This window comes from Limanda limanda, chromosome 5, assembly GCF_963576545.1.
Source record: "Limanda limanda chromosome 5, fLimLim1.1, whole genome shotgun sequence".
NCBI classification, from domain to species: domain Eukaryota; kingdom Metazoa; phylum Chordata; class Actinopteri; order Pleuronectiformes; family Pleuronectidae; genus Limanda; species Limanda limanda.
Window position 1 is genome coordinate 11,468,780 of NC_083640.1, and position 19,056 is coordinate 11,487,835.

The following is a 19,056-nucleotide window of genomic DNA, read 5'->3' on the forward strand; positions in this document are numbered from 1 at the left end:
TGGTGTCTAGTTGGATGATTGAAAGGACAGAGGCTGTGTTTGAAAAAGCAAATGTCTGATTCCGACGTTTTCCAGAACTTTTCCTGCCAGCCTCAAAGTAAAATGTCTGGAAAATGTCGGAGTGAGCCTGTGTGAGAATGCAGCAGGATATTGTACAGAAAATTCACTCTGAGCGAATTTGTTTGTTGTTGACTTTTCTTACACGCGACTTTGATGAAACTGGAAGAAAAACAAATATCTCCGGATGAAAAAGATGTGTCATACGCGAAGCAGAAGCCGAATTCATCCGTCATGTCCTTCCTCCTTAATGCTCAGACGCTACCTCTCAACTTTCCTGATGTTGTAAAGGCGACTTTTGGTGCAATTCATGTTTGGAATAGGTTATTATAGCCTATGATAAAGTTAAATTAGTCTTAACATCTGTAATGTGAGTCCTTGGTTGTGTAATGCATTTCAGGAACATGCCCTCTGATGTGCTGGACTCCTTGCTTCATGGATTTGGAGTTTTAAAACCGTGGTGTTTTTTTGTGGTTCTGTGTCTGTGTTTGCTTCTGTTCATGCTCTTCTGTGCCCCTCAGCTTGGGAGCATGTGTCTGTGCCAAAGCACGTACGAGCGTGTCAACTTGTGTAACTGTGGATGTCCCTTCAAAGGGCCTTCACAGATCTGTCCGAGGCCCTTTGATCAGGCTTTCTGTGACTCGCTTGCTCTCGGTGGCCCAGGAGATGGGAGGGTGTGTGTGTGTGTGTGTGTGTGCTGGGTGGGAGACGGGTCTGGTTTGAAGTTGGGGAGACTGTGGTTTTGACCCACATGCTGGCACACACACAAATATACAAGCATCCACACACACACACACACACTGATCATTTTTTAAGATTGACTCGCTGAAGCATATTGAAGTGGAACGTCATTCAATATGATGATACGTCAAGTCTGTTATTTGAGTTTTCGATCTCATCACAAGATTAGAAAATAATAAATAAAAAAAATCCACCTCCGTAAAGAGCTTGTTTTGAGTGAGTGAAGCTCGAGAGTTATAAGGTTACGGCTCAGTCGTTTATACTAAACACAGCGGCCGCAGACTCAAGCTACCGGCTCATGTCTACTTTGAAATGCATTTGCTTTGTTGTTGCACATTTTTGTCCTTGTTGATTTAGTGCGAGCTCTTGTAGCTTCTGAGTGGACATCACTTTGGATTGAGATGAAGTTCAGGTAGGGCCCTAATGCTGAGTGGCATCACCGTGCCATACGGACGTACTGTAGACGTGACACTGAGTTGATCTGACAATAGAATGGATCAGTGCAGCAGCCAGCAAGTCAGAAGGTAGAGCATAATCCCTTCTGTCAAGTCTCTGTCTCGTCAATATTCAAATCCAGCCGGCTGTCCAATGGCTGTCAGTTACAATCTCCCTCCGGCTCGTGGCCTGGCACAGGCACATATCTAAATTGAATTGGATGTTTGCTTCTCAATGGAAATTGAGTCAAAGAGATGACCCCCCCACCAGGCCTCTCCACCCCCTGTCTTGTATTGTAAACTTGTCAGCTAACCCCCCCAACTGTACCAGATTTGAATCTGCAATATCCACTCCTGACTAATAACTACTAGCTGTTTTTCACTGTAATTTAAGGAGCAGTGTAGCTTGAGGTCAAGCTCGGTCGGATGTGTGTCTCAAGTTGTGGCAATTAATGCGCTTCACTTACAACTACTAAGAGAACAAGAGCCCAAAGCACTTCCTGTCATCTCTTAGAAGTACTTCATGCTCTTTCCTGTAAGAGTTTATTCCCGTACACCTGGATGCACCGCGGCATTGTCGGTGAATAACTGAAGGCCAATAGGAGCATGAAATGAGAGGACATGGACGTACCCTGGCTACACCTGGTCTGAAACATACACTGTGCACATCCTTATATGGTCATTCTTTCATTCCTATAAGAATGGCTCCTCGACGCTGCCTTTAAAAACAAAAAGAGATTCGTCGGTTTCAAACAAACAACCGTCACTGCCCACACACAGAACGTGCTGTTAGTTTCCATAAACGTATTTAACATTGAGCATAAACGAGCCTTCACCTCACCTTTACCCATCACCTTTAAATGCCTCACTTTGAACTCTGACAACAGCAAGAAGTAGCTAGTTGAATTTGTCTTAACTTATTCTGCTCATGTATCTGTTAATTCATCTCAGTCCAGCTTTCACTGAGCAAACTCCTGATTGTCTGTGCTAGTTTGTTTTACTTGCCTCCAAAGTTTTGAAAAATCATCTGTTTCTCTCTTTCTTTACAGCGGGTGAAACTGAGTGTCTTGTTAAGCGAAGGGACACTTGTCAGATGCCGCCCAACTTTGCGATGCGCACACAAAAAATACTTAAAATCTTTTCTAACTCATCTGTCACTCTAACCTCGGGTCCTAACCTCAAATGAGATGTGTGAAGGCATGACGACCGCACAACACGAAGTCCGTTGACAACAAGTAACTTGATTCCAAGGGTCTAAAACTGAAAGCTGTTCTCATGCGGCCAAAAATGACAGAGAACAGTTAACCATCGGCTCGCTCTTTCTTTCCCTCTCCCCAGCTCTCCATCTTGTTCAGTCCCTCTTCTTCTTCTTCTTCCTCTCTGACACATGTCGCCCTGGCATGCATGGAAAGCCCTGACCTTTGGAAAGTTTAGCACTTTAAATATTTAGGCCTGGGTTATGATGGATCCTCCAGGCCCCCGCGGCAATGTGCAAAGCCTCTGATTAGGACTGCTGTCAGAGTCATTTAGCCGAGTGTCTGGCTGCTGGTGGCGCTCTGTGTTTGACAGGCGAGCCTTTTAAACAAACAGCGGTCCCAGTGGCAGAGCGGCCAGGGCACCCAGTGCAGCACAAACACGCGGCGCTCTGAGAGAAACCACTCAGCCCGCTGACAGCTGCGGAGGAAACCACTGGCCACTGTCTCTCTGCCTCTCATGATCGTTCAAGCACTTTGTCCTTCTGCTCACTCACTCGCCTACTTGCACCTCGGCCCGTTCTCTTTTTTTTCTCTTTTCTTCTCCCCTTTCGATGTCGATATTTTCTTCACTATCACTTCACTTCCTCTTTTGTTATTCTGGGGGCTGCAGATCAAAGTTTCATCTGCAGTTACAGTTAGATTTAGGAAGTTGATTGCCCGGATGATCTCCGAGCAAAGCTTATGCTCCTAATTTGTCAGACATCACTGCTGATTATCGGCTGGAGATCCGGATGGATGCTGTGCGTCCCGGGTACAGTCCCGTGATTAGCACAGCTTACAGTGATGTTCGCGTTGCAATACATCTGAGCCGGCCTTTTCATCTCACTCTGAGACAATCTGCCGTGGCATCAATCCTGTAAATATATGACTCTTAATATGTGTGTCCTACTCTGTATTCAGAGGAAGAGCCAAGTCAGCAGCTCCAGTATTAATGCATGAGAAATGAGCAGAGCCCATAAGAATTAAAGGGTAAGGCTTCCCTTATTAAGATGTAAATTCCGGGGGAAAACTTGCCCGAAAATGAGGATACAGTGAAGTTATTGTCAACTTTAGCCTACTTATGCATTTCTATGAGGCATTGTTGTGCTGTACTTGTTGGAATTAGATACACACAGCGGTGCACCTTGTGTGTAGTGTTGGCCCATTTGACAGCAGAGGATCAACCAATCTCAACAAATACGCAACTTACACTTTACGGAACAATTTTACACTTTTGGCAACATTATCTAGTGACAGCATACATGGCAACTATTGTGGTAATTCAATCTCTGTCTGTGTGCGCTCCCGTCTTTTTTCCCCCCACTCTCGCTCTCTCTACCTCTACCTCTCTCTCATTTCAAATTTGCACTTAACACCTTCCTGGGGAAAGGCTTCTCATTCATCAACGGTGTTTGTCCCGGTGACAAGCGGGGCGCCTCCTGCATATCAATATCAGCTAAGACAATGCTGAGCCTGTAACCTTCAGCTAAATGTCATTCTGCTTAATCCTATTTGAAAATTAAACATTGAAAAACCTTTAGCGCACCTTCCTGTCTCGCCCTCCTGTCTTTCTCCCTCCTTTATTGGCCACCTCTCCTCTCCTAGCTCTCTGTCCTCCCTCGCCCGCTCTCTGATGTTCTTGTTTTGCTCCCCGTGTGACATTTGTATTGTTTTTGTTCGAGTGTTATTTGTGTCCCATAATGGTTATTTAGTGGAAACGATTTTAATTTTATGTCGCTGGAAAAAAAACAACACGAGGGCTGTTTGTCTTCCCCCAGTAGTCATCCTCATTCCTCCTTAACGGTCTGTAGCAGTCACCGAAGACACGCTTAACTACCTCCCTCCCTTTCTTCTTAGGGGTAGGCCACTTATTCCTTGACAAATCGAATGAGTGAGATTTATAAAACAAAGAAACTAGCTACCAGGTGTACATGGAAGGAGAATGCTGTCTCATGAGAAGAAACCTCTCTGTCAAAGCTGCATATTTACACAGGGAGATATAATCCTTACCGATGGTTAATTACCAAGCTGACAGTGCTGGGGAGGCAGAGGAAACCCACATTCCAGGACAGTGTCTGAAACTTTACCTCTGTGCTCTGCAATCGAGAAGCCAGCTTTTTTATCATGCATGACATATTTGGCGTTTTACCTCCTCTCCTTCCGCTAACACACGTATGCTTCACTCACAAGCGTCGGGGCACAACTGTATGGTTACATATTTGAAGATACAGGGAGGAATCGGAAAAGGAGAGAGCGCAGGATAAAAGGAGAAGCAGAGATTGCAATGAAAATGCAATCATTTGCAGTCAGACAGATATAATTCCCCTCGGAGGGGAGTGCGATGCGGCGGCGGCTCAAAGACAGCCCTCGTCCAGCTCTCCATATGGATTTGATTGACCACAGTCACTCATCTAGGGATTCCACTGAAATACTGCGGGTGAATTACAACGTGACTACCTTTGATGTCTTCTTATTGAAGCCCTCCGTCCACTCCATAGCTTAAAGGAATTTGAAAATGTGACGGGGAGACATAGTGTAGAAGTGGTTAAACAAGGCAACAAGATATGAGAAGCAATTTCCCTCAGGAAAATTAGTCGGGCCAAAGAGGGAACGGCTTCTGCTACACTGTGTCTTGGTCACAGTGAGTGTAACAGGTGGAGTCTATAAGGTCTGCATTGTGATCTATTTGATGGGGAGTTTCGGACCATGAATGTCTTGGGAGGCAGAATCTGTTAATTCCGGCAAAAATGAGAAACCATGCACAATATGTGGAGCCCCGACACAAATCGAACATCAAGTAGGTGATGATAGTTTAACCTTCGTCCTACGAGTAAACTTCAGATAAAAGCACAATAACAGAGAAGCAAACATGCAAAACCTGAATGACAGAAATGCCACGTACCTCTCCCATGCAGTACAACAACAGAAAGGGGGAGAGGTGAAGCGGGAGAAACACCCTTATCAGGAGGATTCCCCCAAAAGTGGACGTAGGGGTGCAGGACTTTACCAAACGTTCCACACTGACAATGCAAGCACATACACGCCAGGTTATAGCTTTGATTTTGTGTAACTAAAATTAAATTAAATCAAATCGCACAGTGGATTCTGTGACGCATGATACTTGTGCTAATCACCACTGTTACATGAGCATCACATTGACAGAAGAGGAAGACGAGTAGAAGCAGAGGAGAGTTTCTGTTCTATTTAAGTCCGATAGTGTAGCACAGCAGCAGAGAAGTGTGGAACTGACCCACACAGCATGAAAGAATAAAGAGAAGAATGCTCCCATATGAGAAGTTAAGGGGTGAAAATGTGTCTTATAGAGGCTTGAAGAGTTTCTGTGTGTGTGAGAATGTATTTTGGACAATCGGTTACACCTCAGTGTGTGTTGAACCCGAGCGGAGCTGCACACTGTGGGGTCCTTTCTTTTATAGAGAGGAGGCACCGGCTCACAAACAGACATAAACAACATTTTGCTGCTGCAGTGATCCGGTATTTTTTTATTTTTTACAAAAAGAGAGCAGCGCAACTTGTAGTTTATGTGTCTAAACATTCACTTGGTTTCTTTCTAGCTGCTGCCGGGTGCGTGTTTTTATTTAAGTCTGGGCGTCAAATGTGTGTTAACATTAAAAGAGCTGATGTTCCCTCTTGTTCTGTCCACCCACTCTCTGTGCCGTCTGTGCTTCCCAGGTGGGAGATGCAGGAAGGTGCGGAGCTGGATGATGGAGAGAAAGCGATGGTGGAAGACCTTCGGAAAACCTATTCTGTCTGCTGCTGCAGTGCGGGACCACAGGACGCTCCTGACGCTGAGGACACGCAAGCAGAGCAGATCCAGAGGGCAACACAACCATCTGATGAAAGTGCTGCCCAATAAAAGTCCACGCAAATGGAACTTTTTTTTTTTACCATGTTGCAAACACTTGCTCGTAACATGTAGCTGCAGCTCCTGTGGTTGTAGAATGTGCGAGTGCAAGAGGGTTCGTGCATTTACTGCATGCAGTGAGATTGCACTATATGTTTGTGCATGAAAACACGAGTGAATGAGAAGGTGAAACAACCAAAAAGAGCGAGGGAGACAGTGCCTTCCTCTTTACACACATGCATCACACAAACTCCCCGTGCTTTTCTGTGCTGCATCAAATGCATTTCATCTTTTTTTGAGCGCACATCTCCAGATGGGAAATGGAAAACCCGGATTTGTTTGCCTGGGACGAGATATGACTCTGTGATCACTGTAGCTATAGTTGAATTTTTTGGGGAGAGACAGTGAGTGTAAAGACATTGGTGTCATCGTACTTTTTCCTGGTTCCTGAAAGCAAACATCAAAAAATTACGACTGGGAAACAAGAAGATTTTTTGATTACACTGTGTCCCAAAAATCTGCCCCACGCTGTCATATAACTCAGTATTTTGTGCAAACCCTGAAAAAACATTTATTTTATGTGTAACACTATTGCTCTGTATATTTTTCCAACTGTGTCTGTATTTTGTTATTCATGAAATGGAGAGAGAGAGAAAGAGAGAGAGTGTTTTAGAATCAAACCTTTAAATAAAATAACATTCTTACTTCACCTCCAAATGTGCTCCTTCTATTGTGTGATCACTTTGTGTGATCTCTGAGAAAATCCATTATTTATTTTGATTCATCACCATGATGTTACATTCCAGAATACATACATCACATGTCCTTCCCTGTTGTATTTGATGTTCAAATAATAATTTAACAACTCAAATTATGCTTCTTCAATAAGATTCCATTTTAGCTCACAAAGGCTACTGCTGTGCAAGTCCTCTGAGAGATAAGGAAATCACCTTCTTCCCCAGAGAGAGACGTTTCTTTCCTTGACTAGATTTTTAATGCAATTGTAGAAAGATTGTAATCGCTGAACCACTTAGAGAATAAAACGGAGTTTGGCTTTTGCCTCTGAATAAAGACACAACAACATACATCTTTTCTTAATTACCTTGATTTAACCCAATAAAACAATTTTTAGTGATGCAGGTAAAAAAACAAATAACTGTGGTAAGATTCCAGTTTCCTCTCATCACTTCTCCCCTTCCTCTCCCTCCCCCCCAGAGGAAACACCGGAAGGGTTATCCGTTTGTATTTCCATTGTAGACAGGTGATCGGCTCAGGAGACATCTGTCAGTAAAGCTGACAGTATAATTCACAGCAAATCATTACAAAGAATGATTCACCACAAAGCATAAATTGAATTTTTCCATTGTACAGAATTCATTTTCGGGATTATCAAACCTACATAAACACCTTTAGAAACCAAGAGCTCAGCGTGACATATTTATACAGGATCAACGGTGACAGCATTTTGACTCCTCTCTGATTCCTTTTTTAACCGAGTCCCCTCAGTGCATTTGTTTATTGTCCCCAGCAGCAGACATGTTCGTTTCATTTGTATGTTCATCCACTGGGTTCAACAAGCATGTCAATGTACAGCAAACTGCCATGTTAGATTTATAGGACGGCCATCTTTTGTCATTATTCCTATTTCTATTTATTTTTTCTATGTTTAAAGGGTAACACAAGGGAAATTGGTCCACTGATCCACCTCTTGCCGTAGCAGCAGCATCACCGATGAAGAAATATATATAGAAGATCCAATGCTGAGACATAATGATGAAGTAGACTGTTGTGTGAGATAACCGCCTACGAGTATTTTTACTTTTAATACTTTCAGTAGATCCAAAAGCTATTTCTTACTTTTACTCAAGAGTTAATGAGATGCTTTTACTTTTACTTGAGTACTTAATGTCTATTTATTTGTAAAATGATTGAGTTTTTCCTTCACCGCTGAATTTGCCAAGTCTCTGACCTCTAATCTAAGTTAAATTACCGATCACATGGTTGATTTATCAGAAGTCCAACTCATGTGGTGTAAATCCACACATCTGGTCTCGTGTGCTGCGCTCAGGGAGCAGGAAGCATCCCCTTTGTCGTGTGGAACGTGGTGGATATCAGTGCCACAATATGTCATCTCTGTCTCTTAAGTGGGTCTCCCGTCGCTGCGTCTCCCGGTGCTCCGCTTGAGGAATCAGGGTCGCTCAGCTCCCCAGAGGGACAGCTTCAACTTCTGGAGGCCGTCCACAAGTAGGGCATCCAGCTGAAGTTTAACCAGGAGGCTGGTGAGAAAGAGAGAGAATCAACAGCACATGGCATGAGGTAAAGGTATGTGGTGGAAACAGGGGAACAGGGTGTGGCAGGTGGTTTCGGTTAAACCTCTAGAACAGTTCAATCAAATGAAATTCCATTTGCTTGCTGATGGTTCATGAGAGAGGAAAGAGGAGATGTTGTTATCTCTGATTTTTTTACATTATTTTGCAAAAATATTCATCCTGAAAGCAAACAACTAATGCAGTCAAATAAAAGTAGTGCAGTAGAAAGTACAATGTTTCCCGGACAGATCCAGTGGAGTAGAAGTATAATGTAAAAGTACATCAAAACCGTACTTAGTAGAGTACTGAAGTAAAAATTCTTACAAATATTTTGCAGCCTGTTTAGCTGTTTAGCAAAAATTAAATGTTGTCATTTTATTACAAAATATTTACATCTTTACTTGGTGCTGGGTATATTTTATAGAATGACTCTGTACGAAATCTTTAAAACTACCTCATCACCATATAACGGTGGGTATAATGTCATGATATATAAATTACACACGCACACACACACGCACAGTAAACATCTGTACGAACAGCACCAGCAGCAGCGTCAGCGTTGTCGTGCTACTGTGTTCATTTGTTGTTAGTCTTCAAAGCAGAAGCCACAAGTCTCCGAGTGAGTTCCACGGCATGAACACAAAGCTTCGGCTCTAATTGATCAAAAGTCTGATGAAGTCTAAGCGATGAGATCGACACTGGCGGTGGAGGTGAAGTGTTTTAGCTCAGGTAAACATGAGGTTAAATCCTTGGTACTGGATTTGAGCCAAACCCACATGAGGTCTGGATATAAACTGGAGGAAACAAAACTCAAAGTCTGCTCCCTGTCCTGTCGTCTTTAGCAGTTGTTCCCAATTTATTTGGCTTTTGAGTCGTGAGCCCTTAAATTGAAACGTTCAACCCCTTGTCACAAACTGAAGATATTCAGGAGTGATATCAGTGGGTATAATGTCATGATATATAAATTACACACACACACACACACACACACACACACACACACACACACACACACACACACACACACACACACACACACACACACACACACACACACACACACACACACACACACACACACACACACACACACACACACACACACACACAATAAACATCTGTACGAACAGCACCAGCAGCAGCGTCAGCGTCGTCGTGCTACTGTGTCTTTAAATCTCCCTTCCAGTCCGTTGCCCCGGTAACCCGGAAGCGCCACACGCTCCGCGCGGCTCCGACTGCTTCCTGTTGTAGAAATCCTCCAGGAAGCTGCAGCGTGTGGACGCTCGCGTTTGCCCCGACGGTGCGTGAGTCGAGCGAAAAGCGTGTGCATGTGTCTCCTCCTGTAAACAGCCCTGTCTCCTCTGCAGCCCCCCCCCCCACCGCGGCTCAGTCCACCGGAAGCTGCAGCTGCGGGTCTGACAGAGTCAAATAAAGAGAAGCTGTCTGCAGCAGAGAGTGTAAACAACTATGGCCACTTGTGTTGCATCATGAACTCAGAGGGCTGTACGTGTGCACAGTGGCCGCAGCGCACGGTGTCGTGTTGGGCAGCAGCAGCAGTGTCAACACACAGTTGTTGTGTAGTGTAAACTGGTTGTGTTGTGGCAGTGGGACTGATCCACTGCTCGGTGTGATGCAGGCAGACAGGAAGCGTGTAGCACCAGCAGGATTCAACCATAGACTGTATATAAGGATTCAACAGGAGGATGTGATGTGTGTGTCTCTGCAGCCAGGACCAGGCGTGTGTAAACCATGTCACGTGACCCGGTGCTGCTGATGCCTAGCTCTCAACGTGTGCTCTTGTTTTCTCTCTCCACCTGGGACAGGATGCAGCTCGGTGACCTCCAGCAGCAGCTCGGTGACCTCCAGCAGCACTGGACTCATGCTCTCTCATCTCGCTGCTGCCACACTCGCCCTGCACTTACTGTGGACCGCCATGGCCCAGGTCGCCGGCCAGGAGGACAGAGAGAAAACGACCGCACTCAAAGGTGACTGGAGAAGTTGGTTGTGAAGAAGAGAAACAGTGGAGTTTGGTAGTGGTCATGAAAGAGAAGAAGAGAGGGAATACTAGTAGTGAAAATGAAGCTCTATAAACTGACTGTGTTCAGAACTTGGTACTAGTTGCATATGTATATGTTGATTAGAGCTCGGCTGATATGGGTATCCAGTGGCCAATACAACGCAGATATGATGATTAAACATTTTCCCATACCAATATATTGGGTTATATATGTATTTATTAAATAACAGAATTGGCAATGATTCTTAGAGGGATAGTTCACCCAAAAATGAAAATTCACTCTATCACTCACCACTATTTTGATGAAGTGTTTGGGTCCACAAAAAACTTTTGGAGTTTCAGTGTTGCAGCCAAATACAATACAGTTGAAATAAATGTGACAATTCTTCAAACGTAAAAAATCCCAACAGAAAATAACACAACATGCCTTCATACTGCTCCTGGGGTGTCATCCAAGTGTCTCCAAGCCCAGACATTCAAATACAACTAAATTGACACCATGTTTTTAGCCTTTATGTAAGACTAGATAATGAGTGAATCATCATTTCCCTGTGAACTATCCCTGATAAATTATTGCAATTAAGGCTTGATATTGTACAGTTTAATCACACACTTTATTATATACAACTATATATCAAGGGAAACAGAAATACATTACATGAGTAACACAAGTGATGACATTTTAAGTAAAATGTAAACCTAAATACCCTTATTTTGCATTTTTTCTTATGTAAAATATAAGTTTACACACATAAATACAGATACTGATGCGTATGTGAATGCGCAAAACATCAAATATAATCAGCTAACGGATGAATCAGTCGAGCGTCAATGTTGATCCATTCAGTTTGATATATTCTGCCTTTTTAATAGTTTAACACGGCGCCTGCTTGTTTATTTTAGATCTGTCACTTCATTTTATATCATTAACAACTCCTGATCTGGATCTGCACCAAAACCTAATGGGTTCTTCCCTGAGCCATATCGCATTGTTTTAGTTTTTCGTGGTTCCCCGTCCAGTGGTTTTTATGTAATCAAACCAATCAGCAGGGGTGTAAAACATAACCTCCCTGGCGGTGTAATAAATATAATAAATATTGTTGTAGTCACAGGAATAGATGCTTGAATAAAGAGGCAGAAACACTGATTTTGTCTCTTATTGTCATCAGGGAATGTGTATTCCCTCTAACTCCGGGGTGAGAGTGTATGCCTTTTTAAAAATCCACTATATATTAAAAAAATTGTGCCATCAACTGGAAGCTTCACCTACCACTTCATATTTCAACTCTCAGCTGGCTCTCAGAGTAGATAACGCAGGATGGGAAATGTCCCACTTAACCTTGAGTCAAATTTATTCACCCACCCTTTAGCACACCAATATGAGTAATTTGTTCCCCCCAGGTTTCTTTCTGCCTCAGTGATAGAATTTGCAGAAAAATGTCAATAGACATTTTTGGTTAGTATTTGAGTATCCTCTTTCCTCCCTCTTTTTTTCCCTGCCACTTGAGGATGATGAAGGGCTCTTGGTTTGAGGAGGGAGGCATAGCATTTGCTTTGTCGCTTCATAACTTCACAAAATGGGAAGACATGATCAAATGTGGTTGATTTTCCCTCGATCTTATTATGATATAATGTGATTGAAATTATGATTTGAAAATTGGATGTTGACTTTGTCTGAAGAAAGGGAACTTTTCATTCACATTTCTCTCACCTTTTTTCTTTGCTCTCTCTCTCTCTCTCCTCAGATTTGCTGTCGAGGATAGACTTGGATGAACTGATGAAGAAAGATGAACCTCCATTCACTTTCCCCAAAACACTGGAGGAGTTTGAATACGCCTTCAGTGAGCGTAAGTTAATTTGTTAGTCTTCAGAGCAGAAGCCACAAGTCTCCGAGTTAGTTCCACGGCATGAACACAAAGCTTCAGCTCGAATTGATCAAAAGTCTGATGAAGTCTAAGCGATGAGATCGACACTGACGGTGGAGGTGAAGTGTTTTAGCTCAGGTAAACATGAGGGTAAATCCTTGGTACTGGATTTGAGCCAAACCCACATGAGGTCTGGATATAAACTGGAGGAAACAAAACTCAAAGTCTGCTCCCTTTCCTGTCGTCTTTTGCAGTTGTTCCCAATTTATTTGGCTTTTGAGTTGTGAGCCTTCTAAATTGAAACGTTCAACCCCTTGTCACAAACTGAAGATATTCAGGAGTGATATCAGGTGTTGAACCCCACGTCAGGAACGGCTGCTCTGTACACTTAGATCTTGCCTCTGTAGAAATGTCTGGGCAGCTCTGCTATGCTCAGGAGTTAGAGAGGGTCGTCCACAAACCAGAACATCGGTGGTTCAATCCCAGGCTCCTCCTGTCCATAAGTGTCTTTGGCAAGAAACTGAACCCCAACATTGCCCCTGCAGCTGTGCTGTGTACTGTAAAGCACTTGGTGGTTGATAAGTTGGTATAAAAACAGACTATTATAATACAATTATAATCCACTGTGAAGTTGACTTAAAAACAAATTACCATACGACTTTACTTTTAGTCAATATCAACTAAACGGAGTGTTTGTGTAACTGCAGCTCTTTTTAGTGTTTTTAAAATAATGACCTAAAGCTGTGTCTGTAGTAGCGTGGGTCATTCTGTGGGGTTACAGGTGTGGGTGGGTGGGTGGGTGTGCACGTGTCAGTTAACAGGGACAAGGCAGCAGCAGAGCTGAAGCCACGCTGGTTTGGGTCCAGATGATCTAAAAGTCTCTTAAGGTTTCTTTTGGCTTAATCAAACCCGGTGGAGGACGGAGGAAGAGTTGGAAAGGCTGCTGCTGCTGCTGGTGGTCGTGCTGCTGCTGGGGGTGGTGGTGCTGCTGCTGGTGGTGGTGCTACTGCTGGTGGTGCTGCTGCTGCTGTTGGTGGTGCTGCTGCTGCTGCTGCTGCTGGTGCTGGTGCTGGTGCTGGTGCTGGTGCTGGTGCTGGTGCTGGTGCTGGTGGTGCTGCTGTTTGTGGTGCTGCTGTTGGTGCTGGTGGTGGTGCTGCTGTTGGTGCTGGTGGTGGTGGTGCTGCTGCTGTTGCTGCTGTTGGTGGTGCTGGTGGTGGTGCTGTTGCTGGTGGTGCTGCTGTTTGTGGTGCTGCTGTTGGTGCTGGTGGTGGTGCTGCTGTTGGTGCTGGTGGTGGTGCTGCTGCTGCTGGTGCTGCTGCTGTTGGTGGTGCTGCTGCTGTTGCTGCTGTTGGTGGTGCTGGTGGTGGTGCTGTTGCTGGTGGTGCTGCTGTTTGTGGTGCTGCTGTTGGTGCTGGTGGTGGTGCTGCTGCTGGTGCTGCTGCTGTTGGTGGTGCTGCTGTTGGTGTTGCTGCTGCTGCTGGTGGTGCTGCTGGTGGTGCTGCTGCTGCTGGTGGTGGTGGTGGTGGTTTATTTGACTCTTAGCATTCCCCTGTAGTCTCTCTCTCCCCCTCTGTTCTCTGTCAGTGTCTCTGCTGGCTGTCTGCCTGGCTGAGTGGGGGGACATGTTGTGTACTCTACGGCCCGTCAGTAACCTACTCAGCCTTGCCCTCCGCCTGACGGAGCATTTGCATAACCTCGCTGTGCCTAAGAACAGAGACACGCACACTCTCCCCCCCAACCACCCACCCACCCACCCACCACCACCACCACCACCAGCAGCAGCAGCAGCCACCGTGCCAACACCCACCACCCCCTCTGCCGCAGCCTCGAGTCCCGGCGGCTCCCACAGAGGAAGACTGATCTCACTTCTTCCCTTTTATCCCACCTCTCTCTGCATCTCTCTGTTTCTGCCCCTTCCCTGCTCAAAAGCCCAAACGCAGCCTCACCCACCCACCCACCCACCCACCCACCCTTGGATATACACACTTTAGCCCATCCATATGTCAGTTTCCACTCAGGCCTGTTTTTGAAGGATAGCATTTCTATTAACGCCACGGCGGCCCTCGGGCGGGGGGGGGTCTCCAGTGTGTCGGCGCTCAGTCGCTCCGACTCGCAGGCGATGCGCTAGCTACGCCCGGGCTACCTTCGCCCGAGACAGGTGGAACAAAAATGTTAATTTGACCATGTAATGATGTGAATACAGACGAGTCTGTGTACAATAGTTTGCAGGTATCTTAATCACTGAAGATGATGGCTTCATCTCGCCAGCCCTCCGGTTTTCCATTACTGGAAATCCAAGGTTATGTACACCTAATTAAGCGGCCAAATTGAGAACAGAATGCTAATTATGACGGGAAAAGAGGAGAAAAGTTGAGAAAACGTTATTCCTCTGAGAGGATGTGTTGGGGGAGGTAATGGAGCCCACACACACACACACACACACACACTTCTTCTCTCCCTCCCTCACTCGCACAGACACACACACCCCTCTCCTACAGTAGGATTTCATTACAGCTCCTCTCTTCCTTCTCTTAGGCAGTAGTGTTTAGATCCTCACCCCTCCACGAATGCATAATTGATTTTCTTCAAGGTACTTTTTGTGCACACTGCTTTATCCCAACTTCCCGCTCGTCTCCTGCTCTACCTCTCAGGCACAAGTCGACTCTTTCTGTTTAATGGAACACAATGTCAAACCTGCACTCGGAATTACATGTTGTATAACAACAAGCAGTGAAAACTTGTGCTGTGATACACAGTGTGTTAGCGACCCAAGATTGATCACATGGATAGAGGGGTGAAAGTGGTGGCAATTTAGAAGGAGATGAAAAAAAAGTGCTCATGCATTCTTTTATCTTGCGACGATATTACATTTATTTATATCTTTGATGGGTTTTTCTCACATTGTGCGATAATTGAGAAAGTATGAGAGCCCTCTGGCTATTTGGGTTAAATATGTGTACTCCTCAGTGGTACAGCTCTCCCAGATTCTGCAGTCATAAAGGTCAAAATTAAATTTAACACTGTTTAGTGTTTTATTGTGTTGTAGTGTCAACCGCAGGATCGATGGGCTCATTGCTAAGGTATAAACACAGTGGCTCCACAATCCACAGCCACACAAGGGTAATTGTTTATTAAGAAAAAGAGTGGTACCATTTCTAAACAGCGTTCTCTTGTCTTATGACTGTTCCATATGAACTAAAACCTCGATGTGTTAGGTGGTTACCTTGAGTTATAATAAATCAACTTAAACATGATCCCAGAGAGCATTAGTTTCTGCTCAGTTGTAATAACAGTGTGACTCATTTTGGAAAAGCCGGTGACTCTTTCCTGTAGGTTCACATCTGGTGCTACTGGCTGGAGGTGCTGCTGTGTCACTGTGTTTGTTTGGGTGTGTGAACTGTGCTTGTTAGAGCGACTGGCCGATGCCCAGCAATTCCAAGGAGCAGTTGTTGTCATGGGGCTAATGTGTGCCAGCCCACCTTTCTGTCTCTCTTTGTGCTCTCTCTTTCACACAGACACACACACACACACACTCGCGCTCCGCTCCTTGAGCTTTCTCTCTAGGAGATTTCGGGACAGACCTGTGGCCCGTCGCCAGCGTGGGCGAGGGAGAAGAGGGAGAAAGAAATGGACAGAGTTAAATAGGAAAGGGAGAGGCTTTTAGATGGATGAAATTCGGGAGAGAGAATTTTTTTGCCATACCAGCTGTCCAGCCCCAGCCTGCCAGACTACCCAGAAGGCCGTTCGAGTCGTGACTGGAAGAATGCTTCATCCACAGGCCTTGCACCTGCTATAAGGGGGGGGGGGGGGACAGAAAGAGCGACAGACTAGAAGAAAGAGAGATTGAACATTTACAAAAAATGTGGTCGAGGTAAGTTTGTTTAATTTCGCCGAATTAGCAGTATAGTAGTGCACATCTAGTCAGAGTCACCTGCCGAACATCCCAACATACCTACACACACACACACACACACACACAGACACACACACACACACACACAAAAACAGACAGACACACCTCACACACATTAAAAAAAAACAGCTATACATCAGTTAAGAGTTTATATACAGGTAATTATTGTGTTAAAAGTGTTTTTCTTTGTGTGTCCCACAGAAGGCCAGCTCAGACATATAAAAACAGGCGAACCCTTTGTGTTCAACGCCAGAGAGGATCTTCACCGCTGGAACCAGAAACGCTACGAAGCTCTCGGAGAGGTAATGTTAAAGCGATTCTCTTCTTTATCACGTCGTCGGGGTCACCAAATTGTAAAAGCGTGTTCGTTTATCCTTTAAGAGAAGAAGAGCCGAACTCGGTTTGCTCAATCCAGAATTTATTTAGGAAACAATTAACAGGTCACAGCAAAGCAATGGGCCTCCACACACAAGTTGTATCAGAGCGCCATGAACATCCGGCGCCTGTTTATTTTATAACAGTAGTTCTTCGTTCCTCCCTCCTCGGAAGTGCGCACGCGTAGGCCATCCTCCCGGCATTTGGTATACGGAAGTGAACAGGAAGACACTCCCAATGACGCTATAGTTGCTCGGCAACCTGTTTACTTCATTAAAGGTGCCATGACGGGCCAAAAGTGTTGTCCAGTGAAGCAAAGAATATTATGTTTCAGCTATATCAAAACAAACCTGACTGTGTAAACATTCGCAACAACTGAACCCAAACAATGTCCCAAAATGAAGTCAACAAAGTCGCTCTGTCCGAACTCCAGACTTATCAGACAGCTCCTGGAACTCTGTCTGATGTCGAATGCAGCTAAGGAAATTATGCTTTAATTTCAAAAAAGTGAATTATGAGGACAAGTAAAAGATTCATTATTGGCACTAAACAGCAACGGTTATTAAAAACATTTGTATGAAGCATAATATCTAGCTAAAACTACTTCTGTCCCAACCTTTCTTTATTTGGTTAAGAGTACAAATATAGTTTGAAATGCTTCTATCTTCATTTGTTTAGAATTCTGTCAGCACAGACTATAGTTAAACATTTGAAATCCTAACAGTAACACACTCATTCTCCTGTTGTTGTTTTCTTTAACGCATGCTGAAGGTTATCCGTCTTCAGCAACTTCAGCCTCAGGTACAGGGTCTATTCGGATTTTCTGTCCAGAATAGTTTTTGTAACATGACATTACAAGCTGATGCAGTTTCTGTTGATTAGTTGTCGAGCAGAGAACATGGCACATAACCCCTCATCACAATCCTGAGACGCTGTTTTGTTTAATGGATGGAAGGCTGAGTGGAGTTTTGGCATTCAGGTTTATTGTGGATGCCCTCGTACAGATCAATTTCATTTCAAGTCTTTTGTCTTTGATTAACCAAGGTTAGGTGAGTTTAGAAGCACGAGAAAAATGAGCTCAGTTCTCCGACATTTTAAAAGTTCATCTTTTTATTTAATTCAAGTGTCAATTCACAACCAAGGTCAAGCCTCTGTAGCTCTATAGAAAGTAGCAAGTGTTTCAAGTTAAAATGTGACTCGTATTACCTTCGCCAAGGAGGTTATGATTTCACCCCTGTCCGCTTGATTTATATATTTTATATTTTATATATATGGTTGTAAGCAAGTTAACACAAAATCAACTGAAAGGATTTCCGTGAAACTTGGATGAAGGAGAATCCATGACATTTTTGTGCTGATCCTTAAGGGGCAGATCCAGGGATTTTGTCAATAATATGAAATCGAGTGTTTTTCTGCATTTTCGTTATTTTTCTCAGGGATTACTTAAAACGGGTATATTTAGGGGACTGATTCCTTAAGTGAGTGTTATTTGGTGCAGTTTGATTGAATTTGACTGTAGAACAGTGACTGGGTTGTGAAGGTAGTGGAATTCATGTTTTGAAATGTTTACATTTATGTGTTTAAAGATGTTACATTTGCGTAGCCTGACTGTAAGGGACCCCAGCTCCTTTTCAAACAAAATGTGGTACATTGCCACATCCTGTGCACAGTACAATTGGTGTGTAAAAGGGGAGCTGTGGAGCTCTTCAACATCTTTTCATTTCAAACTGGATGATTTGCCTTGTAACCTTCTTTTAAACTCCTTAAATACCAGTAGCCTCAGACTGGCCTCTGCTGAGGTGTATCTTGTGGTCCAGGCTTCTGTCAGATTAGAATGAGGAAGGCTTACAAGTATTTTAAAAGTCATGGTCCACTGAGGCTGGTGAGCACAATCCTAATCATCTTGCTTGTCAGCTTAGTCGAGGTATGAGTTGAGTTTGAGGTCAAATTTAACACATAGCTACAGTTGAAGTTTCAAATATGAAATCTGAACAGGACGGTGACACATCCACAGATTCTGGTTTTCACCAGAACCTGAGCAGAGGTCTGAAACCAAGTCTGCTGCTGAGAACTGTAACCACGAGAAGAAGTCCTCCACTGACTTGATCAGTACTAGAGGTCTGTCCCAAAACGATTCACAAGGTTTTGATTTCAGATTCGATTTCATATTGATTCAGTGCTGGATATTCTATTGTATTATAGCAATTTTGCCTCGATATGAAAGACATTCTCAGAGAACTAAAGC

General features: G+C 44.2%; 2 protein-coding genes across 2 annotated transcripts in view; both read left to right on the plus strand.

Annotated features, from left to right (window-relative positions):
* The window catches only part of kiaa0825 (KIAA0825 ortholog), a 120,661-nt gene extending 113,657 nt beyond the window's left edge, over positions 1 to 7,004 (plus strand). The window contains exon 23 of the mRNA XM_061071589.1: positions 6,158 to 7,004. Coding sequence (XP_060927572.1) covers positions 6,158 to 6,341 — 184 coding nt within the window. The 3' untranslated portion in view covers positions 6,342 to 7,004. The remainder of the gene's footprint in view (positions 1 to 6,157) is intronic.
* A 2,870-nt stretch (positions 7,005 to 9,874) lies between these two features.
* Positions 9,875 to 19,056, plus strand: part of arb2a (ARB2 cotranscriptional regulator A) — a 157,767-nt gene continuing 148,585 nt past the window's right edge. Inside the window, exons 1-4 of the mRNA XM_061072105.1 lie at positions 9,875 to 9,941; positions 10,465 to 10,626; positions 12,404 to 12,505; positions 16,638 to 16,738. Of these exons, the coding sequence (XP_060928088.1) occupies positions 10,521 to 10,626; positions 12,404 to 12,505; positions 16,638 to 16,738 (309 nt within the window). The 5' untranslated portion in view covers positions 9,875 to 9,941; positions 10,465 to 10,520. The remainder of the gene's footprint in view (positions 9,942 to 10,464; positions 10,627 to 12,403; positions 12,506 to 16,637; positions 16,739 to 19,056) is intronic.